The following is a 26,744-nucleotide window of genomic DNA, read 5'->3' as shown; positions in this document are numbered from 1 at the left end:
AACCTGGATTGACACCGCTGGAGCCAATCAGAGACTAGCTCGGACCGTAGCGGGCGGCCGTCTTTCCCCCTTTTGTCCAATCGCGTCCTTCGCAGGCGAATGGGTTATCCGCCCCTCTACAGAAGATAAACAAGGGTATGAAACTGTGTTTCTTTGAGCGCCATCTTGGCTCCGGTTATCCGTCCAGTTCAACCCTAAAGCGGTGTTCTCCGTGGGATCCAAAATGGCCCCAGTTTCAAAATGTCCAATATTCGGAAATCTCATTTTTACTTCAGGACTGTACCATTGTGGTTTAGTGTCCAGGGCGGCAGGGGTAACAATAAAATCGAATTAGACCAAAATAAATTTAAAAATATTTATATGATAAGATAAGTTTATATTTTTGGCGCTAATTCGTTTTAAGGGGTCACTTAATACTGTTTTTACATTGCGCTACGTTCATGGTATGAACCAGGTAGCTACGTGCAGAAAGCCAGCCTTATTTTTTAGGCTTGGAACTGGTGTTTGTAATGACTGGTTAGTAATATCACAAAATACCCAGTGTCACTTGTTAAATATTACTTTTGAGTGACATGAAAGTTCCAAATAATTTTCTGTTGGCTTCACTATGGCATTGCTTGGAAAGTCACCTGATGTGTGGTATACTAATCTAAATAAGAGGTTACTATTTGGGCCCCAGACTCTGGACTGAAGGCTATTGGGTTAAATCTTGGGGTGTATCTCAATTAATGTTTTACTAATTAAATAACTGTTTAGATAAAAAAAAAATCAGTGTCGTATGTTGGACCACAATATTTTCTCTCTATATTGTAACACGAAGGGCTTGGCAAGGATGGAGACGAGAACTCAGGCTCTTTTAGCACAAACAGTCAGCGCTTTGTTAGTCGAATGGCTGTCCAGTTCAGCAACAACCACACAAGAGCTAAAGCACGACAAAGCAGGTTACACCACACGGGGGTCATTTCAGGTACAGGTACGTGGGTAGTTATAGGGTGGTCAGTGGGCACAGGTATAAAAGGGGTTCAGAACTGGGGAATAACTATTTTACAGTGATTTCACACAGTGTACAGCCGTTCCGGATGGTCAGCGGCGCTGGCCCGAGGCCCCCTATCAATCAATCAATCAATCAATCAATCAAAGTTTATTCATCAAATGCACAACAATACAGCATGCAGCAGTAGTTGCTGGCAATGAAATGTCTTTTCTACGAGCTCACTGGGGGGGGGGGAGGGTTTAAAAATCACAAAATTAAAGTTACAAAATAAGGTTACATTATAATAGTGCAATAGAAATCGCATTAAATATAATATAAATTATGATATTATATATAAATAGAGCTGCGATGTGCCCAGGGTGTATGCAGTACATTATATCAAAGTAGTGCAGTATGCCGAATACAATGAAAACTGTGTGTCCATGTAGCCATTCCGGGTGATCTGCTGAAGGAGCTGCTGCTTGGCTATTTAGCAGCCTCATTGCCTGGAGGTAGAGGGTGTTGTGTAATCCCTAGTCCCTGCCCTGGCTGTTATTCCCGTCCTGCCCTTCATCGCACACTTTAGCCAGGCGAGGGCACCACAATATCAACTTCAAAATCCTCGTGCTCACCTATACGACTCTACACGGCTTGGCACCTCAGGAAATGTCTGACTTCTCATCTTCCCCCTTCCCGCCTCGCAACCTTTATTTGTCTTAATTCTGGTCTCCTGTCCGTTTCCAAGCCCGTGTACATATTGTGGGTGACAGGGCCTTCTCCTGCTTTGCCCTGAAGCTCTGGAATTCTGTCCCCAAGGATGTCAGAGAGTCCCCTTCCCTGAGCCCTTTCACACCCAGACTCAGCATCTTCTCCTTCAGAAGGGCTTTTATTTGACTGGCTCTGCATCTGCCCCTTTGTCTTCTTCCTACTACTACTACAATAATAAATCTTCCGCGTAACCGCTGTGAACAGAGGCTACTGGTGCCTCAACATCCTGCACAGGAGCGGAAGTACCAGAGCAGTGTATGAGGGAGAAAAGGTGAGGAACGTTCACAGAAGTGATGTAGATAAACAACCCTATGATGATGCCTCAAGGTCGGGCAGGAGCAAATGGGGTGACTATCTGGACTCTGACAGGTTTTGTTTTAGAATACTTTATTGGCCATATACAATTTATTTTATTAGGAATTTGTCTTTTCACATACCCCAGCTTGCTCTCCATGAGAAGTTTGGGGTCAGAGCGCAGGGTCAGCCATTTTATACAGCACCCCTGGAGCAGTTGGGGTGAAGGGCCTTGCTCAGGGGCCAAACAGCACTGGATTCCTCTGCCAGTCATGGGATATGAACCAGAAACCTTCCAGCCACAGGCGCAGATCCCGAGCCACAGAGCCACAGCTCTGCCCTCAGAATTTGCTGATAGGCTCATCCTCATGGGCTCGACCACTGCAGCAGCTTCACATTGACCTGTCCTGGAACCCGTTCAAGTGCTCAGTTCGGCAGACCTGAATTCGTCTTTGACGCATCTGAAGTTCATGTTATGAAAGTGTCTCTTTCCTCGTGTGCATCTCTCTCGATCTGATACAGAGCAGCTAATGCACGCTGTTGTCTTTTCCAGACTTGTTTATAGTGTCGTGCATTCTGCTGCATCCAAACATTTTCTCAACAACCTGTAATATCTTCAGAATGAAGCTGTTCAGACCCTGAATTAAAATTAAAATACAGACCTTAGCTTCCACGCACTGGCTCCCTGCCGATTTCTGAAGATAATTGAAATGCTGCTGCTTACTTTTTGGGGCTTGAGTGGTTTAGCTCCTGGCTGCGTCTGTAAGTCGTTTGAGCTCCTCGGACTCTGACCTTCTTTTAGTTTCCAAAACAAGGCTCCAATTCCTGGATAACTCTGGGAAACTGAGCTCCTTTGCTCCAGGACTGTGGAATGATCTTCCAACCCATGTCAGCTCTTCAGAGTCGATCGGCACTCCCATCGTCTCTTAAAACGTATTTTTACACCTCTATGTTTCTAATTCTAATAATAAATACTGCTGCATTTCTATTGCAATTGGTATACTGGTTCTACCGCAGCATTTTGACATAGCCATTGGTCATCTCATCAGCAACGTATCTCCAGCTTGCTTAAAACCGCAACAGATCATGCAATGCAAGATGAGGCTGTAAACAGTGCAACATATAATCTAGTGTAAAACATAATTTAGTAAATGTTAAGAGTTTTGAGTTTTAAAAATAATGATGCGTTTCACAGGCGAGAGGGTGAAAGGTCGTTGTGACGGCACAGGAACGAGAAGAGAGGTTCAGGCGGGCTGCTGAGAGAGTAAGCGTTTAAGCGATCTGAGGAGTTAAGGTCATCGATTTGTACTTCCGAGGGAAGAGTATTCTGCCTCCGTCGTTTATTCTTCTCCATTATAACGGCACATGATCGTGAGAAGGAGCCGCCGGCGGCGGACAGGTGTTGCGCTACCGAAACGGTCTGGTGAGTGGCTGTAACGCGCCCGCCTTCTAGAGAGAAAAAGTACGTCCCCACGACTGCACAGCATATATACCTAGAACATCAGCCGCTTACAATAGTGACGTGACTCCCCAGAGCGGCCACGTCTTGTCCTCGGGGTCGCAAAGCTCGCCTTTCACTGAAGTGGACTTGACACCCGTCTAGACCCTGCAGATCGGGACCAAGGGGTTGTGTGGGTTGGTGGTGTCAACGTGGGGGTCAGACTAGATACTTGACACAACGTCTCCGAGTTCTTTTACTTCCAGATCCACGTGAAATCACAGCGTGCTGTTGTTAGTGTTCGAAAGCACATAAGAAAAACAGCAGTCGGCCCTTCAGTGAACGTCTTGGTGTACCTATGTGATGATTAATGACAGCGCCTTAAGGGTCCATGTGTTTGGTGCTGTGCCACATACGCTGAAATTAACTGCTTCTCCGGAAACTCATTTTATTCCTATGTTTTGAACAGTGAGCAACTCTCATTGCACTGACGTCTCTACAATTCCAACTACAAGTTTTCTTCTTTTAAAAATTAATCCGATGAAAATATTGTCCTATGTAGTTTCTTAACGAGCTCCGTTTCTGCATAACAGTTCGAGTGACACCTGGTACAGTCACAAATATGTTTATTGCACAGAGACATTTATTTCCTAATATTTTATTTGATAATTATTTGGATACACAAACACAGAGGCATTATGTGCCAATGTGTTACAGAAAAAGCAAGACCATGAGACATCTAAGCACAAAGGTTGGTAACAGTATAGCTGTAATCCAACATATGAATATTTCTATAATCAAAAATGCCAGTAAAAACAAAAAAGTAAATGTAATCCTAAATACTCTGCGATAGTATTAACACTAACGCTTTTGGAGACAGTGAAAACTTGTGGTTTACAAACGGGAATGAAGTTTTTTCCTTCAATTTCCCTTCGGGCGGGAGTGAAAAAAACAACAAAATGTTAAAAAAGCGCAACAAAGCGTTGCAACGAAGATACATAGAAATCAGAAACTCTGTACACCCAAAACCTGTAGGAAAAGCGGAAGGCTTTTCTAGGACATGAGTCTTAGATTACCGTCTCTCCTCCCTGCAAAAAACGTTTCACAGAACATTTCAAAAAAGAAAAAAAAAACAACAAAACAACAAAAGAGACCCAAGCGCCTCGCGGGCCGGGGTGTTCCGAAGGCGCTGGGCTGGTGCCGCGCCGCGCGCTCAGCTGGGCTGCTGCTGGTACTGGGCCTCGGTGGCCGTGAAGAAGTCCTCCAGCACGCTCTTGAGGTACTCGAAGGTGGGCCGGTCCTCGGGGCTCTCCTGCCAGCAGCGCTTCATCACGCTGTAGAGCTCCTCGGGGCAATTGTCGGGCTGCGGCATCCTGTAGCCGCGCTCCAGGTTCTGGATCACCTCCGGGTTGGTCATTCCTGCGGCAGACAGGGGGGTCAGGGGTCAGCGGAGTGTGTGTGTGTGTGTGGGGGGGGGGGTTCAGATTTTAACCCCAAAATGCATTACCCCAGAGGCTACTGTGCTTTCAGTGCGTGACACTGATAACTAAAATGCAAATAATTCCAGCAGTTTTGCATGAGTCATTTACATTACCTTACGATGATAAAACTTCCTCAGCAATGACATAGAGTTGCCATAGCATACAGAGCTTTATCATTTATTTTTTTACTGTGCAGTGGGTATTTTGAAGAGCTAGTGAAAAAAATATCCATCAGACACACTGCGCAGCACACAGCAGCACACAACCAAATCCCTTCGGAAATATAAATGTTTAGATTAACACGGAGCCTGAATAGAGGCTGCACTTTCTTAATCTGACGTTTGCATTCCCTGTGCAGCAGCCTCGGCATTTTACAGGAGACAAGCCCAGCCTTGTGGTGTACCTGGGTAAGGGATGCGCCCGTAGGTCACTATCTCAGTAAGCAGGATGCCGAAGGACCACACGTCTGACTTGATGGAGAAGGTCCCGTAGTTGATCGCTTCGGGGGCTGTCCACTTGATGGGGAACTTGGCACCTGAAGGGAAGGAGAAGGGAGGTCTGACAATTGCTTCGCACGGCAAACTCCCGCACCCCGATCTTTCAGCTCACGCTGCAGTGAGGAGGTGAATTTCTTTCGGCTTCTAGCCGATTGATTTCCAATAAGCAGTGCAGTGCTGGGGCACACTGCGCTGTAGGAGGAGGGACTGGATGTTCAAGTGAGGTGCGGAGACGGCCTCCAGGCACCCAGGTAAAGTATTCTGGGAGCCTCTGAGATGAGTATAGTGTTCTATACAGTGAATGTAAATTATGAATATAGTTCCTTCTATTACATTTCCTTAAAAGAAGGGCTTAGCAAGAGGTATAATGTACGATGTTTCCATGCATCGTTCCTTTGGAAGATGACATCTGAGCAGAACAGTATCTTTTTTGACAGATTTCCTTCAGTGGGAAAGTCATATTCCGTTTTGATCCGTCACTGAGCGTCCCATCCCATCCGAGCCAAGGAGAGCACCAGACCCCACAGGATTTACAGGTCGCGTCTTAAATCACCAGTTAAACAAAGACGCTCCTTGTGAATAAGCCAGTGATTTGTTAAAAGTAATTAAGAGATCTTCCTTTCATCCTTTTTCTAACCGCTTCTTCCAATTCAGGGTCATATAAGAAGAAGAAGAATGTTATTAAATATTAAAACCATTTATTATTATTATTATTATTATTATTATTATTATTATTATTATTATTATTATTATTGAATGTGCGCAGACAGACACATTTTAATTATTAAGCACCAAAATAACTAGCAAGGATAAACACTAGCGTGCCGTCCTAATTTTGAGTTCTTTTGATTCCATAATAATGGAAGTAACCCTTCAGTTTCAGCTCTCTACACCCAAAGCCCTCTGAACTGAGCGATTAGTGCTCAAATATCTGACACTGATTGCTCGCATGGTCCCAACAATTAGAAACAGCTGACGCGTGATTCGAAATTGGAACCGTGCAGAACCGTGGAAAGTAAAGTTGATCTAGTGGAACACTAGAGGGCGCTCCAAGCGCTTATAAATGTGCTCTCAGTCCGTCCAGTCAGTACGATGCCCTATTCTGCTTTTCTAGAATGAAAGAGATATTGCATCTCAATTTCAGAGCCGTGTTGCGATCTATACTCATATCTTTAAACTTACCACAGAAACTATATACCGAATTTGTTTATCCAGCTCATCTTAAATTTGTAGCCATTTATATAGCCTTAGTATGCCTGCGAAGTAAAGCCTTCAAAAGGATCTGAACCCGTAACCTTCCAGATACAATACTGGGGCTCTAATTAGCACCTTGTGCCCCTGCAGAAAGAAAAAGGAGTACAGCAGGAGATAAACTTTTTATTTAAAACAGTGTATTTTTTTCTATTTTAAACAATCTTATGTTGGTATTTGATAACTGTGTGAGAGCTCTGAGCCTTACGTATTGCTTATCAGGACTAACTGGAGCCACAATCAGCAATGAATCTAAACGCGCTCCCCCAAGAGCCGATTATTTTGATTTTTCACATTTATCTGTCCTTGTGTTTTGATAAAAGTGTGTGTGTGTGGGGGGGGGGATAAGATTTCTCAAACTATTTTGATTTGTTGAGTATTCAACAGTTCAAAATCAAACCATACTGTATCAGCAGGGTATTCTAATATGGCCAATGTGTTTATCCAAAGCTATTTATATCTGGATCTATTTATACAGCTGGGCGTTTCACTTGGACAGTCTGAGTGGTGCCCCTGAGCAAGGCGCTTAATCCCTGCTACCCAGCTGAGCTCTGAACCCACAGCCTTCTGGATAAGAAAGCCCAATCCCAGACCATTGCTCCACACTGGAACCTCTTTTTCCAATGGATTTCTCTTTCCTGACCCCCCGTCCTTCATCCTGGAACCCGTGCCGCTTTGTGATTGTCTGAAGGGACACATGCGACCACGCCAGCGGTACGCCACGGCACAGCCTGCCCCTCGAGGACAGATCGCCGGCCCACGGCCCACCCTTCCCAGCCACGGGCCCGGGGGCGCCTGTCTGACCGCCCCCCCCCCCCAAGCGGCGGCGCCGGAGAGCTGCGGGAGCGAGCCTGACCCAGCTCCGCTAGCAGGTACTTCTGAGCAGCCCGAAGAAAGCGCCATCGCTGCAGGCAGGAGGAGGAGACGGGGGCTGTGGTTGCACACACAGGGGGCCGCGGTGCAGTGACATCAAACCCCCTTCCAGCTTCCGGCTCCCTCTCACCGCAAGACAGCCCCTGCAGCTCGGGTCTTCTCTCAAGACATCTCCAGCCCCCACGGGTCCCCTCAGCCTCCCTCCGCCCCGGGGCTCCCGCCTGCGGCCGTGGGAGTAGGTAACAGCCGTCCCTCGAGGACAGGAGCCAGGAGGCTGCTCGGCCTGTCCCGCCCGTTTGGTAGTCAGTAGCTTATTGATCCCAAGGTGTCATCCGGCTGCATCTGCTTCCACCAGCCAGCTGGGTCGCCTGTTCCGTGACATTTTTAATCGAAGCCCAGTCAGAAAGCAAAATGCTGCAGACTGTGAGGTCAGCGGAGCAGGTAAACAGCTTAAACACCTTGAATTTAGTTTATCCCTTGAGTAAAACACTCTTCTTCTTTCACACTGTCAGCAGGGCCATGCCATACGTCATCAGGTGAGATGCTTCATGCCAGCGCGGCTGTGGGAGGGTGGCGGGGCGGTAACGGATGCCGACGCAGTAAAAACGAGTATTCGATTACTGACCACAATGCACTGCCTCTTCCTCTGTGCCAGTGAGGCAAACGGCATTCAAAAAGTAAAGACCGAATGCCAAATGCATTTCATCAGAGGGACGTCTTCTCTCTCAGAGCGGGGCTGGGCAGTCCTGGTCATGAAGGGGTTGGTTGGTTTGTAGATTTCAAAACTGCTGAGCTCCAGCGTCTGATGAGTCGGGAGAACCTGTTAAATCTGTCCCATTAAGCCAATGATAATTCATCCATCCATCCATTTTCTAACTGCTTTGTCCAATACAGGGCTGTGGGGAGGCTGGAGCCTCACCCAGCATGCAATGGGCTCAAGGCAGGATACGCCCTGGACTGGACGCCAGCCCATTGCTGGGTAACACACACAGAGACACAGACAAGCACAAAGTCACACCTAGGTCCAAGTATCCTACCAGTATGTCTCTGGACATGTAAAAGGAAACCCAGGGCCCCAGCACTGCGAGACAGCAACGCTGACCACTGCGCCAACATGCCACCCAATACAATCAGGTCATTAAGTCCGCTGGGCTATTAAGAGCTGAATGAAAACCTGCAGACACACTGGCCCTCCAGGATCACAACTGCCCATGCCCATCTCAGAACCTACATCTGCCGTGGCAATCTTCATTTTTTTTATCTTAACCATCGACACAAAATAATCATGTAAAATCACGCAAGACATTCCTGTCTCCTGCTTGCGGCATTTGCCCTGCAGGTTCAGGCTTGGCACGGCCGCTGTCGGGCGAAGGGCAGTGCTGACAATCGCTGACGAGCGTACCTTCCCTGGCGGTGTACTCGTTATCTTCGATGAGCCTGGCTAGCCCGAAGTCCGCGATCTTGCAGATCAGCTCCTCGGAGACCAGGATGTTGGCGGCCCGCAGGTCTCGGTGGATGTAGTTCTTCTGCTCAATGAAGGCCATTCCCTCTGCAACCTGGGGGGGCACAAGCACTGATTCAGGGGGTCCACTGCCTAAGGTCATGGACCCCAATTCTTACCGTCTCCCGTTCCCCTCACCCTAGTCTCACTCATCGCCCAAGTCTCTGAAATATGGTTTCATTAAAGAGATACTGTACCTCCTCATTGACTGGGTTATGGAAAACAGTGCTTTTTTTCTTTCTGCTAATATTAATGATTATTAGAATATCTGTGGGATGAATCAATTTTACATTTGCCAAACTGATTAGACTTATTTCTAATCTAACAGTTAAAGTTGCCTTACTGGTTTCTAAAATGAAGGATTACCTCCAAGATTAATGGAACAAGGGATCTGATTTTTGACAGAAATCGCAAGAAAAACGTTTGATCCTTAGTTTAGTTGTGGTAACACAGGGAAAAATGGAATTCAGCCTGGGAAATTCCAGTGGAAACACAGTCCAAGCCTGCTAAAGCAGGGAAACCAATGGGAAATCCTGGCAAAGCAGAGTAAATCCACAACATAAGCACAGAAAACTGCAAGAACAAGATGTACCAGCACAAACGTTCAGAAGAACCAGATGTTATAATTTATGATTAAATTAAGATTAAAAAAAACTAAAAGATCTGTGAATACAACCCATTCTTTTCTGCTGCATTCCAGTAGACATTCAGAGATCCTTACAGTTCTAGTACTGTACCTCTACAGCATCAGACTAGATGAAATTGATGAAGTAAAGCTATTTCATTACTGACTAACAAAATCGAGTTCAGAAACCCATTTCATAGTGAATTTTTAAATCCAGCTTGTTTAACTTTTTTTTTACTGTTTCATTATTCACTTACAAGTTTAGTTTTTTTTTTTAACCTAGCTATAAGGCGCCTCTGAGAATTGTTTTGCCCACCAAACAGAAAGTTACACCTTAAATATCACTGTGCGTCCTTTTCATTTCAAGACGACTTGAAAGCGGAGTAAGGAGGGTGTTTTGGGGGCAACGGTGTCTCTGAGCATACCCGGTATGCTGGATACATCTTTTGTGTGGCTCGTTTTTTCATTTTCGCAGAAAGCAAATGCAATAAGATACAAAGAAGCGTTCAAGATAATTCTCTCTTAACACGTTTCTGGCAGATATTATCTCGGGTTTTGCACTGTGGTGATTGAAACAGGCAGGAAGCACAGTCAGCCAACTCCTTCTTCATTTTACCAACAAGGCTGTTGAACGTTGAAAAGCGACGGCAGAGAGCAGGAGCCCTGTAGCTCGTGACCCACTTACGCACTTCCTGGAGCCCAGGTGAAAGCAGAAAACAGCTCACCTGCCGTCTCCCCTCATTTACAAGTCAACAAAATTCATTTCAGCTGTGTTTTTGTTTTACTAAAGGTGCGTGTCTTGAAAGAGACAGCCGTGCGAAATGAAAATGAGACAAGAATGTATTCCATAAACATTGCAGGGAAAATGTTTTTATTTTTGTTAGGTGTGTGAAAAAAAGGAGGAAACCGCGTTGACAGTCATCGTGTAGAAGTATTTTATATCCTTCATTTGCTATATTTAGAGGATCAAAACATAGTGGATGTTGATACACGCAATCATCCAAATTAACATGAAATTATCAAGGTATCGTGGGCATACGACAGGGACTCAGAGAAGAAGTCACCACTGTTTCAGCCTTATTCTTCTCAGAGGTGACAAGAGCACCTTCAAGGTTACAGTCCCTGAGATGCAGTTTTAAATAATCTTGTGTTCTTTGTTTTGTAAGCACAAATCCGCTTTTCAGTGTCTGTATGAGCTATGAAAGAACTAAGCATAAAACATGAATTTCTAGCCATATAACTGATATAAACTGATGTAGTCCTAGGTAAAACAAAACAAAGTCTGTTATTTTCTGCACCGGAGATTATACTAACTTTGTGTTTAAAATCAATAAGAACCAAACATTTCATATGATGTGTAATCCTGTGTGATCTTGAACTAACATGTAACGGATTGCTTGGCTGCTGAAGAGAATCCTGGCTCTTGTGGCTGAGACTGAATTTTTTGTGAGATTCTAAGAGACACAGAATCACATCCAATACGCGGAAAAACACAGTAGAATGTAGCTCTAAAACAATATATTACACGTGTCCAAATAATTCTAATCACGCAGGTAGAAAAAACCAATCAATAACTGCTCTGATGAGCTCTACTTAGAATTTGTTTTTTAAAAAAGTGAGACCTTGCAGATAAAGCCTCAAGCATGAATTGGAACGGTTTGTCCTAGACCAAAGATAAACACGGAAAAGAGGCAGAGCCCCAACTAAATCAATCAGAAGAGGAAACAGGTCTGCACTCACAGGTCTGCACTCAGTTTTTTTTCCCTAAACAAATATACTGTTGTGTTTTTTGGTTGCTGATATTTCCTTTTGGAGAAAGAATTCGCCAGCTCTTCTGCTACCTGCGCAAACTTCAGTGGGTGCTCGCTCGACTTCGCTTCTAATGCTTTCCGTGGAAATTCTCGGTGTTTGTGGTGTGACGAAAGCCAGTCCGAGCATGCTCATTGCGGACAGCTACTGCTCTTGCATCACAGCCTTCAGGTCAGGTCAGGTCAGATCGGGTCGCTGACCTTGTACCTCTTTCACAAATCTGCCGATGACTCAGCTGTGTGCCAGCTACACTACACAAGATGCAGAGGGATGTTCCCTCGAGCTTGGGCAAGAATATTTCAGGTCAATAGTCTGCAGAAGATCCCCTTTGAGTTGTGGTGGGGAAAGGACAAAGGAAACGGGCAACTCTGGCCTGTTACAGAACTGCATACAGGCTGCAAACAACTGTTGCCTTCACTGTAAAGTCCAAAAACGCTCAGAGGTAACGTCTCGTTATTTTCTATCAAACAGCTAACAGCCGTAATGAATAAAAAACACAACAACAACTCTTTTAACTAGAGTTGTCAAAAACCAGGAGAGCAAAGCTATTACTTAAAAAATAGCTGACAGTGAACCCAGTGTAAACAGTAGTTCCTACCTATAATATCTAATACGAACTGTTGCATCAGACTGCTCCCTTTGTTAAAATTAATTTTGAGTATGTGCTATGCAATTCCTCCTTTGTGATTGGATAGCAAGCACTTTGTCAGCCATTTCTCAATTTGTGTATGTGAAATAATTTAACATGCTTCAGAATTCTACAGCATTCTTCATCAATTTGTGTACTCTAACTCGGCAAAGCTACAACGAGATGTCCACAGCCGAAATTCGGCTTTCCTGGGACAGACAGGCCAACCCAGGGGCCTTCTGTGAAGACTCAAGCATTATGAAGGAAAAACATGTTCATCAACAACTGCCGATTACAAGCTGGTGGAGAGAATAAACAAAAAATATCCTTGGTAACGTTAGCACTTCTGAACCAGGAAGTCCCTGACTGTAAAAAATGGGTTTTGATTTTGTGCACATGCATACAGAGATGTGTTTTAATGCATTGCACACAAATACAAAGATACCCATATAGAAAGAGAGGTATGAGCACACTGTGTAGCTCCAAGAAACTTTATGGGGTCATGCAAAAACCTTCAGAAAAACCCTGAGGCCCACATGTCCCATTATGTTTCTTTGCTTGTGTACATATGGGTCACCAAGACCATCAGCATCTCTTTTGCCAAGAACGTTACCCCCTGATTTTCAGCCAGCCTGTGTGTCTTCAGCTCCGGTCTGATTGCAGCCCACAGCAGATGAAGAGATAATTATTATCTGGCCTGAACCTGCAAAACTATCACACAGCTTTGATTCTGTGCAAGATACACCTCATTCTGTTAGAGAATGAACGCTCTGTTTTCAGACCACAGATACAGTACTGCACTCAGCTAGTGTTTAGTGTGTGACCAGGTCTTTTCACACTCTTTCTGAACATATTTTAAAAAGAGCTTGTCACTGTTTCATTTTAACATGAAGACTATCAGAAGAGTTGCGAAGGAACAGGTAAAGTTTTATTCCATGCTGGAAAAAGAAGAAAACAAACATCGTTTCGGCTGTGGAGTCAAAGAAGACTCTTCTAGAAGGCTAGAACAAACGGAACACAATGAAGAAGGCTCCACTGCCGAAACGTTGTGTTTCTTTTCTTCTCTTTTCAGCAGGGAATAAACCTTGACTTGTTCCTTTGCAACCCATGCATGCTGATACAGCCACCTACTTGAACTACTATCAGAAGAGTTGCCAATGAAAGGAGATCATTCAGTGTCCAGTTTGGTAAAAAGTGGCGACCAAGATAGTACAAAATATTTTAAATGAGGCCTTACTAGAGCGTTTTTCAATTTGAACAATAATTTCCCTTCTGCACTTTTAACCGTATATCCTAGTCTCTGTTTTTGCCTTTTTATTTGCTTGAACAAATTTCCTTAAACATGCAAGTGTTTTAAAACATTAATTGTCTATTAACCCCAGCTGCTCCAGGGGCGCTGTATGAATGGCTGACCCTGCGCTCTGAGCCCCAGCTTCTCTCCCTGTCTGAGTGTCTCATGGAGAGCAAGCTGGGGTATGTGAAAAGACAAATTCCTAATGCAAGAAATTGTATATGGCCAATAAGTGATCTCTTATCTTAAGAAGAGCAGTGGTCCTAGTACAGATCATTATGGTACCCCACTAATTAAATCACACCAGTTTGAGTATTCATGCCTTATTTTTATCTGTTTGCATTTGTATCTGTTTTCTATTTTACAACCAATTCAAACACTCACATTTCCCGGAATGCCTACTTTCTGCAATTTAAGAATTAATGATTTAGGATTAACTTTATCATAATCCTTCATAAAATCTAAATACATCATATCCTAGTTTTTAGAATTGTTTCCATTACTTTTATGTAGCAAAAGTCAAACTTTTTCTCAGCATTTTGTTTTTACTTGGGTTCTAGATTTGAAATTCTCCTACCTCTGTCTTTGTAGGAAACTATTTTACGTGGTTAATTTTACCAGAGCTAATCATAGAAATAATAATAAATCATTCAAAAACACAATGCAATCTAAAAATAGTTCTAGACACGAATGTAATTACTACATCTTGTTATCTGTATTTTCTCCAAAGGAAGGAAAAACATTATTTGTATATGAAGAACTTAAATATACACAATACGTGCCAAAATATGGTTAAAAAAGAAACGTCCTCTTGTGGGTGTGTTTGTTTCCAGTAATACTATTAGTAGATGATATAAAAAGCTATGAATGGATGAAGCAATAACTCAGTAATTACTGTAGGAACTTGATGAACCATGACTGAAACAAATGCAGAACAACTCAATACCAGTGTGAATCCTTTCACTATTAGCTTTGTAACAGCTCAATGCATTTCACAGTGGCAATACATTGGTTTGGGTGCGTTTGCACAGTTATATTCATAAGCACCATTTCTTACTTTTGCTGAAGAAGAGGTTCAATAACAGACAGGACACAATATTTTAGCAACACTTATTGACTTGACATTACAGTGCTGCAATAGTATTGACACCACTAGCCACAGCTTTGTGCTACTGTATATACACTGAAACCCAGTGATAACAGCAAAATGTAGCTTTTAGCAAAGTCATAAATTAACTATGAAAAAGCTCCGGCATTTGAAATGAATTACGTATCATACTGTGATGCTTTTTTATGGACTTTTTTGCAGAAGTTGCTCATAAAAAACCCTGATAAGACTGCGAAGACACAGCGGATTCACTCTGCAGAGCTGTTCCTCCTGTGCTACAGGGAGCCCACAAGGGGCATCAAAAAATTGCTTCCATCTGAGGTGAGCTCAGACGTGAGGTCCTTCAATTTCGTCCTGTCATCTTGACGCGAAACGTTGTGCACCTTATAGAGTCAGCCCAACAGCGTTTTTCCTTTGTCATTGTCTCCTTTGTTCAGACAAATAAACATGTGACACGAAAAAAGAACCGTCCTGCTCATGCCCGTTCCCCGATGGGCATCACACTTGACCCCCCCATGTTTCGCCCTGCAGGTGCTAAGCCCACACAACGGCTCCATGTCACAATCTGGGGCTGAGCTTGTCCTCCAGGCTTTCGCTGGCAAACACAGCCCCCAGGCCCAGCTCCAGGGATGGTTGCGGTGTCTCTGATCTGGGCAGGGTTCTCTCACACCTTAGTGGAAACTTCAGGGGAGTGAAGTTTGGATTATTCTTCATCTGACCCCTCTCCTTAGACCAATTTGAAGTGTCCCTACCAGGAGTGCAAAACGCCTGACAATACAGCTCCAAGGCTCCCTTGGGCTCTCAACCCCTGCACCATGACAAGGTGGATGTGAGACATCTTTATTCCTCGTTGCAGGCCAGCCACTGACCACTGGTTAGTTATTAAAGACTTTTCTCTTTTATGAATCTTGTCCAAGAGCTTCCAACAGGGCGGCTACATGGCAATATTCAGACACATGCACGTGTGTAGTAATAGCTGATAAGGTGGGGATACAGGCAGTTTAAATGGGATTCAGAATATTGGTTGGCATTGGTTTAATGCTGTCAGGAATAATTTAAAACTGTTTCCTACTATTTAAAACTTCCTGATACAATCTGATGTCCCTTCCGTCATGTTCATTATACTCTCTGTTCAGGCCTTGCAATTGACATCAGGACAGATGCTTTCTGATGATTCAAAATGAAAATGTCTCAGCGCACCTGTGCATTGTAACAAGAAAATATCTTCTCCTCACTCACTCTCACTGTCTGGTCTACTGGATATAGTGTGCTGATCACTCACCTGAGCAGCCATGTCTATGAGCGTGTTGATTGGTAAGCTGGATCCCTGCGGTGTCTTCAAAAAGTCGACAAGGCTCCCTAGAAGCAAGAACAACACAGTCCGTCAGCATTTAATGGGTCATTTCGGCTTGAGAATGTCCCACAGAGCGACACGAACAGAAGCACTAGTGCCACAAAAAGATCAGGATCTTCTCGGAGTTGCCAGCTTCTGCATGGGGACAGTGTGTGTAGGGTGGGGGGAAGCTGGTGACCTCAGACATGCAGTACAAGAGCGTATGTTTAGTTTGGGTTTTTGTAATTTTATTCCAGGTAAACAGCATGCAAGAACATAAGGAAATCAAACAGTTTATAATCAAGAGGAGGCCTTTTGGCCCTACTAGAACATTTGGTAGTTGGTATGTAACCGATCCATGGATCTCCACCAGTTGTTTCTTGACAGAAGCCAGGGTACGGACATCAGCAACATGGCTGGGTACCTTGCTCCACACTCCCACAAGCCTTTGTGTAAAAGGTGCCTGCTGCTCTTGATTTTAAATGCCCTTACACAATAGTAATTCCACAACTGCTTCCACAAAAAGATTAATGTATTTCATTCGAGTACATCAACACTGATTTTGTTAAGAGAGAATTTACAGTTTCGCTATCCTTCAGTGGATCTGATTCCTAGCCGTGAAAAGTAAGCAAAGCCTCATTCGCGGGCCTCGGAACCAGCAGCCTGCTGTTCAAGTAGTGTCTATAATTACTTCTAAGGATCGTCCTCACTCATACCACACCTCAATCTATCATACTGGTATCAAACATTCTCAGAGGAAATGCCTCCAGAACAATACAGCTGTTCCAGGAAAGGGCAGGAGACACAACCACACAAGTTCAGATTGGAGAACCTCTTCAAAACAGGCAGACCAGATGCCAAATTCTTTGGCTCTATTGCTCTTTCCAATCACATTATCTCAACACGTCTGTGAGCCACATAGCACTGGGGTACTTGAAGCACTCTTTCCCTTAATGACAAGTTCCATAATTCTGCCCACAGACATCATCTCCCTGGTGAAATGGGAGGGCAGAACTCCCTGTGTTTTCAGAAACTTGCACGTTCACAGCACACATCACTAAGCGCTGTGATTGCAGCTTTTAACCTGGTCCAAAAAGGTTTCGTGTTAATGAAACGTCTTAAAAAAAAACATTAAAAGTTATTTGATGTAATCGCTGCTTTGAGTGTGTTTTTTTTTTCTGCTGATCAGCGTTTGCAGGAATTGTGTGAAGTGGTTTAATCACAGAGACCTCGGAGTTTATTATTTTTAGAGATTATTTCAGGTCCAGTACAGCTGTGAGAGGCCTGCTGTTCCGAACCCCTCCCCCTATCGGGCCTGTCCTGCTCCTGGAACTCGGCCCTGCTTCCATTCTGACTGCCTGAGGGGTCAGCGAGGTCAGGAGGCAAACAATGAGACAGCGAACAACAAGAAGTTCATATTTCACCCCCAGGGCAGGGTGGATCTTTCCTTTGCTGTAGTCCTTGGAGCCTAGGAGGGGAAATATGAGCCAGAGGTGGCAGGATATTCAAACATTACTGTGCAGACTCATCTTCCTTGCTTTACACCATTGCAAGATGAAATTACATTTAAGGAGCAAAGGCATATGTGTACATAGAATATATATGCGTAGCAATCTTCAAAAAGCCTGTAATTCCTTTATTGAAAAACAAATTGGAACACAAAATATTTTTATCTTAACCGAATTGTAATTTAGCTTAGTTTGCCTAACTAAGGCATCAAAATGAATAAGATCTATTCCAGTAAGTTACCATCTGTGGAACTATGTCTGAATGCTTGTGGTTGAGACACATTACTCTTTACCTTATATTAAATGTAAACAGGTAACAAGTTAGCTGGAGACTAATTCCGCACTGAATAGTTGAAAGAAAAGAATGTTCCATTCTTTTCTTCTTTGCTTTCTACTTTTGCAGCCAATGAGCCCTGAAGCACCTGACCTAAATGTTTGAAAAGGACTACAGTTAGTTCTCTCGACTAACTAGAAAGAATGACACAACTGTAAAGACTGAGGCAAAGGAAACGTGCACCTTGTACTACGTTTCTCTGTTAAGTCCTTTTCTAAAACAAGAAATACAGCTTTCTACCAAACGTGGTAGCTTGAGACAAAAACAACATAGCCCTGATCTTTGAGATAAACTTCACTAAAGGGTGCAGAATGGGAAATGGTTGTGGGCCTTGTTTCAAACAGGGGGCCCTCTTTTTTTGGCAGGCCCGGCACTGACCGTTTTCCATGAACTCGGTGACGATGTAGATGGGCTCCTGCGTGACGACGGCGTACAGGCGGACCAGTCTGGGGTGCTGCAGGTTCTTCATGAGGTTGGCTTCAGCCAGGAAGGCGCTGGTGGACATGGTGCCAGCCTTCAAGTTCTTGATGGCCACTTTCCGGTTGTTATTGTACAGACCTAACAGGGGGAGACAGCCGGTTAACAGCATCTTCTCAAACAATATTTAGATGCTGAGAGAATATCAAGAACTGCTCACCCTGCAGTACCGGACTTTGAGCTACCCTTTTATAACAGGGTTTGTTTTGCAGGGTAGGCATGAGAAGCTGATTCTGGATGATATCTTTTGCATATTTTTTCAAAGACGTCCTGTGCTGACATTGAAGGGGAACACTGTTGCCATTGTTGGGGCTGGGGTATTTCTGGGGTATTTCCACCTCCCAGCTGGGACAACGATGCCTCAAAGGAGGACTTCACAGGAGACCTCACCCCCACCCTGGACATTGCTGCATGTCTGCATGGGCTCAGCTTCTCCCTGAGGTATCATTCTGTACTGCTCCTTCCTGACTTCACACAGATGAGCTACAGTGTAATTCATACAGTATATACCTTGCCGTGTTATACCACAGTAAGCCTTTCTTGGGGCAAACAACAAAAGGTCATTGTTGGTCAACCTCCCAGAAATGAAGGACCGGCAGTCATGGTAAGAACGGAGACACCACACTCCCACCCCCATGCCAGACTGTACACAGCGTCCATCTCGAGATTCTGACCAGGAGGTGCTGCAGTGTGAAACCACCACACCCACCCACAGCCCCCTGCTCTTTGGAGGTGACTGCATGAGTCTTTCTCTTACGAGTGCCGTATCTTCCAGCCCAGACATGCACACCCAAATCTATGAATCCTCTCATGTTTCCAGGAGCCGGATGTGTGAGGAGACAAGACCATACAGAGGGTCTGAGAGCAGTGCTGGGAGATCACAGGCCACAGAAACGTGCTCAGCTGGAGAGGAAAAAGGTCACTATTGAAGCGGTTGGAAGGTAGAGAGTGCTGATGTTTTAACAGTTGCCGGTCATCACAGGTCCCGCATAACTAAAGGAGCAAAATCAAGATGTGAAAGAGCACAAGGTGGAAAAACTGGAATGTAGCAACGCACAGAATTCAACGCGACACGAGACCTTGTTTTCTTTCAGAAACAAATAAAGGGAGGGAGCCACACCCACAGGCAAACAGGAAGCAGAGAAACAAAGCATGAAGCGTCTGAGGTCTCTCTATTCTCTGGTACTCTTGGTTTTGTTTGCCGAACTGAGCTAAATCTCGAGGGGAGGAAACTCCTGTCGGCTGAGACACATACTGTACAATTTCAAGATCCGCCATTCACACGGTTACTGTTCTAGGACACAGGGTTAGGAGTAATAATACGAATGTATGCAAAGCATCTTAAAAGCCTTATAAGAAATGCAATTATTTTAAAGTACTAGAAGTTTCACAAAAGGATTTGTTCATCAGAAAGTCTTATGCCAGCCTGTGGAAACATTTGCATCTGAACAGCTGGAGTGAGATCATATTGTTTTTTAATGATTGAATGCACCTTTAGAATCACTTTCTTCCAAAAACACCCTCTGAGCTGAGAACTAGAGAGACACTTGAACTACACCATGGTGCTGTGCAGTTGGGTGGAAACGCAAAGCAATAAGGAAGCTGTCAGAAGAGAGACGTCAAGCAGGCAGACGCAGATGCAAATTGACTTGTTCGTAAAGTCTTCTCTTTTGATGTACAGTAGCCGTGTCTCTGTAAATGTCAGTCGCGCGTCGGCGTGACCACAGGAACAGACCTTCATGGGCTGCTGGGTCGCATTTTTGCCGGCATCCGATCTGGTTTCTGCATCGTGCTGCTCGGCTGTTGAGCGATACGACCCCACAGCACGCTGGCCGCCGTGGGGCTGGGCCTCTCCTTCCTGAGGAGCCCCCCACCTCCACGATAAAAACTAAAAATCAGTCAAGTCAGAGCCCCTCCTCTAGGGTTGAAGACCCTGCGTCAAGCTCTGCTCCACTGCTTTCACGCCGTTACGAAACGAGTGGACGCAGCTCGGCTGATTTCTGACCACATCAATAACTGAGGCGGAAAGAGAGAAGCGGCACGAGTTCATGTTTTGTCCGACCAGTCAAATCACCAAGTCAAGAGAATTGTCGCCACAGTGTGTCGTTCTGCCTTAATGTCCTTATCGGAAATGATCAGGCACTTGTTTGATTACTCTGGATTTACTAGAACGTGTGAATTTGAGGCCCACCGCATCAGCCAGTGTTAGGCCAGTAGTGGCAATAAGGCAGTTTGGTTGTTGGTTGGTGACAGCTTGTTGGTTCATCATTATCCAACCTCATTCGGTATTTGAACCTCGTGAATGAAAAGAATTCAATTAGGATGGTCATTTTTTAAAATTCGAGATTTCTCATTACAGCGCAAGTAGGTTATTTAAGAGCAAAGAATGTTACGGGGTGGTTTTAAAGAGAAAGAAGTGAATTTACAGTAGGTTTTCTCCGGCAACATGATGACCTACTGGAACAGATGAAGCTGGACAAATCTTGGTCATCTGGGGATGGAAGTAAGCAATGACTTTTCTGTCTGTTTCCTATTAGGCCACATAAATCACACAATCCAATGAAAAGGATGATTTTAATTTGAAAAACAATATTCCATAATGAATGTAGACTAAAGTGCACTGACTAAAGACTGACTAAAGCAATAGCCCAACAGGACCATGCATCCTCGCCTCAAGACCCTAATCAGGAAATAAACCGTGAAAAGAGGGAAAATGCTAACGTGGCCGGTTGCCTGCGTTCCCAAGGGACGGACACGAGCCTGCTCCAATCGGAGCCGGTGTCGGAGCTGCGGGGGGATTCCGACTCACCCATCCAGACCTCCCCAAACTGCCCCGCGCCCAGCCGGCGCTCCAGCTTCAGCGTCTCCCGGGGAATCTCCCACTCGTCCTGCCACCAGGGCTTCTGCGGGACCCGGGTCTGGCAGGGCTTGGTCAGGCGCGTGCAGAGACCGTCCGCGTCTCCTGCGGGACGACAGACGTTGTGGAGGGGGGTTAGATCCTTCACCTGGAGCGCTTCCCACAGCCTATGTATATAAGCCTCGCACCCCGGACTTTCCTTCGTGTCTCTGTCTTGCATCCGTTCTGCCACCTCATCTACACCCTTGCAGCGGCTCCCCAGCTCATTCCTCGCAGGAGTGGGGGGGGGGGGACTTGCCCAGCTAGTCTGTCATTACCTCAGCTGGGCAAGTCACATCAAATACTCTCTACATATTCCATCCCTCTGTCACATGCATTAGGATTTAAACAAAGTACTGAAAATATGGTATGCACAACTGCGACTTTCGCCCTACATCCTCTATCTTCCGGCCCCAGCATTTTCCATTGCAATCCTGTAGCCCTTTTTTAATTGTCTTGAAGTTAGTGTATCCTGTAAACAACACTGTTCCCTGCATTGCAGTTAAGAGAAAACCTTGTTGGGCCCAGTTTTGTTTGAGGGTCTCAATTCCACATGTGGTTTGTCGTGTTTCGGTATGCAGCACACGCATGTAGTGAACATGGCACCCAAGGGTGCACAGCAAAAGGATGTGAAAGATGGTGAAAAAAACAGAAATGAACAGTTTCAGTGAAACGCTGCATGAGCTGTGATACTTTACATACTACTATTCATACTCCAGATTCTATATTTGCCTCACTGGAAACCATCGTGTTTGCTGCTCTAAACTTTGTGTTCACTTTTCTTTGGCTTCAGCCATTTGCATTTCACATTTCTCGCGTAAATACTAAAGCCTCTGTTCAAAAAGAAAACACAGGAGGCCACTGTATGGAAAATAATTGATTTATCATGCACTTCGATAAACAGCTACAAGAGGGTCCATGGGTCCCTCCTGGGACAGGAAAGGGGGGAAGATGACCTCCAGAAACTGTTACTTCTCATGACTATTTTTTAATTCCAATGAGAAGGTCATTAGGTTTTGGTTGAGGAACATCTGGGTAACCGGACTGGGCAGCAGAACACTGAGTTATGTTTCAAGTCTTTGTGAAACCCACATCACACCCTTGCAGTTAACATCCATTCTGTGCAGAATGGCACCCACTCAAGGTAAAAATGTTTTGTACCTCTAAAATGGTACAATTCCCAGGGATGCCGGTGATCGATGCCTTTAATAACATAACTGTTCGGGACATGCTCTCTGCTGCTTGTAATCAGAAGTAAGAACTTTTAGGGGTTATGTGTCATCCAGCTCTGATGGTATTTCCGCATTCCATTTGCCAACCTCTATACCAGGATCCATGGATCATTCGACAGCAAAGGAGACTTACTAGAGTAATGCTGAACAAGCTCCGACAGGGTGTTGAACGATATCCTGGGTGTGATATAAAAGCCGCCATTATCCAGGTTGCGGATCTTGTAGTGCTTGACAGTGTCGCCGGTGTTCGGATCAAAGTCCCTCACAGACAAGGAGAAAGACCCTGGAGAGACAAAACAGACCAGCCCGTGTGGAAAAAAACCCAACACAATCCCAAAGGATGGTGAGAGCTGCCAGAGCAGAGCAGTAAATCTCTGGCGGATTTACTCCGTTTCAAGATAAAACCTTCGTCGTTCATTGTCCTTTCCAATTCGAACTGGAAGGACTTTGGCCTTTTCCATGTCAGTCAAAGGACATGATGACTGAAACCACTAAGTCACTGCTAGCGCAGAGCCCAGGACTGTTCACATGAGATGGGGCTGGTGGTTGCAGTGGGAGTCACTGGAATGACGTCTCCATACTACGAGCAGAGTATGCAAAATCAGTGCCACACAGGAGTACTAAGTCAACAGTGAAAGGAGAGGAAAGAGTCGCTGTGAAACGCGATACCTTTGGTAGTTTCGCTTTCTCTGATGAGGAACGAGCCCAGGGTGTTTCCTGGGGCCAGGAGCTGTCTCATGGCATCATTGCGAGAGATGTCTTTGAAGAACCACCTGCAGCGTGTACACAAATAATGCTGAAGATGTAAAACACGCAGAAAATTGTCATGTTTCCATCGGTTTATGCGTTTTAAGAGCAGGCTTAATTAGCATGGGCACATAGGTAATGGGCAGAACTGATGTATGGATGGAAACGTCACAGTGAAAGAGACGGGTGTCAAAAAATGGATGACTACAGAAGGAAACATCCATCTTTGACAGCTCTCCCAGAGGCATCAGGACTCACGGTTCAGTCTCCATGGTGTCCAGCTTGGCGACGAAGTTGTGAGGGATGTACCCTGTCTTCCCTGTGGCCAGGGACTGAGCCATGTACCACTCTTGGTCATCTCTGAGGAGACAGAGCACAGCGGTCAGGAGAGGAGGGCAGGGGCAGGGCGGGGCTCACCATCTATGAAAGACGGTCTGTCTGCACTAATCCACCTCAATATTGTTGGAAAAGAGAGCCATTATGACTTAGCTATAATACAGTAACCAAGCAGTGTTTCAGTTCTAGATACTATAAGAAATGTAGCATAGACTGGTGATACTTGAGACATTGACATACCTTGCGGCAATCTAATGCCAGCTGTTGCAATATCTGCAGTCTACAGTCTCTAGACTTCAAGGCTTTCAGATATGGCATACAGAGTAAGTCCCAGCAGTAAGGATATACTTTAAAATGAAAATGTTTAAGTTGTATTTTAATTTAGTTCTTAGTGAATGATCTAATGAAAATGAAGAAGGTAGCAGATTCAGCCTCCGGTCTGCATACAGAACAAAGAGAGGAGGCATGCGCCATCAACCAGCGGCACAAGACTTAAGTGCTGTAAACCTTTAACTGCCCTGCGTCTGCAATCTCAAATCCAGCTATGAAGTTTTGTTTTTAAGCTGATTGTGGATGCCGTCGTTTGTATATAGAGCAAAAAAAATCAGATGAACTTACGTATTCAGGAGTTTAAGTTTTTCTCCTTTTTCAAAACCTAAGTCTTCACTGTGGTTGGGCTCATAGCTGTATATTGCGATGACTAAGTTATCTGAAAGACAAGAGTATCATCTATGCTTTAACAACATAACAGGAGAAACAGAGCATGCTTGTACTGCGCAGCGTGACCCCATGCAGATGAAAGATCCTTGTTACTTTCAGCGGGGACGGAAATGCATTGTGGGAAAACCAGAGAATTCAATTTTCTGGAAATGCATTGTGGGTAAACTGGACAATGCACAACATTGTATGAATAGGGAAAATTTCAAACATAGGATAGTATCTAGTGCTTGTAAGCAGTGCTCAGTGCATTAGGTGGCCAATGAGACAGTTTTCTTAAATAGTTTTGTGATGAACCAATAAGAAGTAAAACCCTTGATATTCCGGAGTTTTATGTTAATTGGACCATCAATCGTTGTTACTGAGGTTGCATGGCAGGAAGTGTCTGGGAAGGGTTCCTCAGTCTGTACCTGCTGTCTCTCCCAGTCCCAGGGCAGGTCTGATGGGGAGGACTCTGGCAGAGCAGTCTGATCACCTCCAGCACACAGTGAATTAAGAGGCACAGCCTCTCAGTGACTTACCAGGAAGTGGAGATGAGGGAGGAGTGTGAGATGGATAAGGAATTAGGCCATCCCGCATATCTGTGTACTGAGAGAGCAACAAGACAGTCACTGAAATGAGCAATTTATTGATACGGTGGTAACTTCTTAAAATGACTATATACCATTTCCTTCATGTAATGCCATTTTCCCCCAGTATGACAGCATTAACACTGAAATCTATTTTTACAGGCACACCCATAGGGACGTACAGTATTACCTTGGCAGTGTGCAGCAAGTTGTTTAACAATTGATCAAACTGAATAAGATTAAAGAATGACAAATTGCAATCACCATTATAATGGCAGAGAGATTTTAATCTTCTAAAACAGGGCTGGCCAAACCCAGTCATGGAGACCCACAGCAAAGCAGGTCTTGTAGGTCCACTTAATCAGGTCTTGAAATGTGATCCAGTCAGTGAGGTGCTTGACTGTTTAAGTCAGAGAAGGTCAACAGTGGTCCTTGACAGATGTAGAGGGTTTGCAATGAAACAGTGACCCCTAAAAGCTGCTGAGCTGTGGCTCCCCAGGAGCAAGACTGGCCTGACATTTCTAGGGGATGTGACTCAGGAACACACTGTGCAGCTCAAAGGAAAGTTCAGAACAATTGTTCTCTTGCACACAACAGGACAAAAGTTTCTACATGCGTTTCTCTTTTTTAAATCAACTTAAATTACATGAGGTCTACTCCAGGTAGCTGAATAGAAAGCTTTTGTTAGCAAGGGCAAAGATGCGTTGTGGGAAAACTAGGCTTTTTATGGGTGGTGCGGATTTTCTTCACTGGAGTCTGTGTCTCAGATAGGTAGAGGCAGAACCACAGAGATACATATTTGTTTTTTTTTCTTCTGTCTATAGTTAAAGCAATGAAAAATGACTTTTGTTCAGTGACACACAATTCAGCAACAAGCAGATTTGTGTTATAATCAGGAAATAATAGCACAATAACAAAGATTGTCAACACAAAATTTGTTAGTAAAGCTATTAATTTAATTTGAGTTTGTTTCTTTCACCAGGGTTTTGTATTGCTTTATTTTTTATACAAAAGTATAATGCATGTTTTACTTAATAATGAAACAGAAATGGCAAGTTAAACGACTGAAATGTTTTTCATCAAAACGAGCTCAGCCTTTCCACATACCGAAGCCAAAACTGTATTTATGTCTTTCGACAAAAAGGAAGCCCCACTCCCAAGAAAAGCAATTTGGCCTCCTTTCTTATTGTGTAATGGGTTGTAAAAGAACACAGTCACATTTATAGCACACATTCATCATTACTTTAAATGTGTGGTGGAATTTAACTAGCCTACATAATAGAGATTTAACTTTTTCTTAATACATAGTGCACAACATTAAAAACTTACAAAACAAAACTCTTTCAAATCCAGTGACTATTTCTTTGAGAGCACTAGTAAGCTGGTTGTATTCATCTTAAATGCAGCTGTGGAACTAAAAAGCAGTCATAATGGTAAAAACAGAATTTGATACATTGGTTAAACATTTTAATATTCGGTAGAGGCTATGAAAGGTTTAGATTAGTATTTTAAGCAAGTATGCAGTAATAGCCTTCTGGTGGTTATGGAGTAAAGTTTTATAGAAGTTGTTTCCTGCTGTGTGTAATATAAATAATATCTGACGTGCCTGTTGATGTTTGATGTTTACGGTAACTCTCTGACTGAGCGCTGTTTCCCTAAAATGTGGGCAAAGCCTCCTCTGTGTTTGTCGGCTCATCTGGTCTCTGAACAATGTGAACTGAATTTCTTTGATCCCGGGCTGGAACGATGCTACGCTGAGTCTAAAATCCATCTCCCTCAAAAGCAAAAGAAAGAAACTCCGAGGCTTCAGAGACAAACGGTCGGTCCCGGGAGAAGGGTGCCTGGCGTGAAGGTTTCCCCTCAGGAGGAAGGCCGGGACTCCCCCTGCTTTTCACAAGAAGCTCACTCGCAGAACACACACTGTGCTGGGAGGCAGCTGTGGACACAGGGGATTGGACCTGATAGCTCTGTCCCACAGCGCAGGCTCTCAGGAACTCTCCCGGAGCAGCGGGCTGAATTTCACCAGCCGGGCCCCTGGTCCCGGAGATCGCGGCGGGC

The 26,744-nt window shown here is 44.5% G+C and overlaps 1 protein-coding gene and 1 long non-coding RNA gene across 2 annotated transcripts in view; one reads left to right on the top strand and one right to left on the bottom strand.

Annotated features, from left to right (window-relative positions):
- Nucleotides 1-4,082: 4,082 nt before the first annotated feature.
- lck (LCK proto-oncogene, Src family tyrosine kinase) overlaps nucleotides 4,083-26,744 on the bottom strand; it is a 32,723-nt gene continuing 10,061 nt past the window's right edge. Inside the window, exons 3-13 of the mRNA XM_069195425.1 lie at nucleotides 24,639-24,705; nucleotides 24,019-24,109; nucleotides 23,323-23,424; nucleotides 22,987-23,090; nucleotides 22,451-22,600; nucleotides 20,999-21,151; nucleotides 18,091-18,270; nucleotides 15,820-15,896; nucleotides 8,978-9,131; nucleotides 5,358-5,489; nucleotides 4,083-4,892 (exon numbers count right to left, since the gene is read on the bottom strand). Coding sequence (XP_069051526.1) covers nucleotides 4,687-4,892; nucleotides 5,358-5,489; nucleotides 8,978-9,131; nucleotides 15,820-15,896; nucleotides 18,091-18,270; nucleotides 20,999-21,151; nucleotides 22,451-22,600; nucleotides 22,987-23,090; nucleotides 23,323-23,424; nucleotides 24,019-24,109; nucleotides 24,639-24,705 — 1,416 coding nt within the window. The 3' untranslated portion in view covers nucleotides 4,083-4,686. The remainder of the gene's footprint in view (nucleotides 4,893-5,357; nucleotides 5,490-8,977; nucleotides 9,132-15,819; nucleotides 15,897-18,090; nucleotides 18,271-20,998; nucleotides 21,152-22,450; nucleotides 22,601-22,986; nucleotides 23,091-23,322; nucleotides 23,425-24,018; nucleotides 24,110-24,638; nucleotides 24,706-26,744) is intronic.
- LOC138241721 (uncharacterized) lies at nucleotides 6,965-9,277 on the top strand. The gene is made up of 2 exons (XR_011190987.1): nucleotides 6,965-8,016; nucleotides 8,915-9,277. It is a non-coding gene; the product is annotated as an uncharacterized lncRNA (long non-coding RNA).

The sequence above is a fragment of the Lepisosteus oculatus genome, chromosome 11 (assembly GCF_040954835.1).
Source record: "Lepisosteus oculatus isolate fLepOcu1 chromosome 11, fLepOcu1.hap2, whole genome shotgun sequence".
Lineage (NCBI taxonomy): Eukaryota > Metazoa > Chordata > Actinopteri > Semionotiformes > Lepisosteidae > Lepisosteus > Lepisosteus oculatus.
The sequence above is the reverse complement of the archived record's forward strand: the minus strand, read 5'-3'. Positions and strand labels throughout refer to the sequence as shown.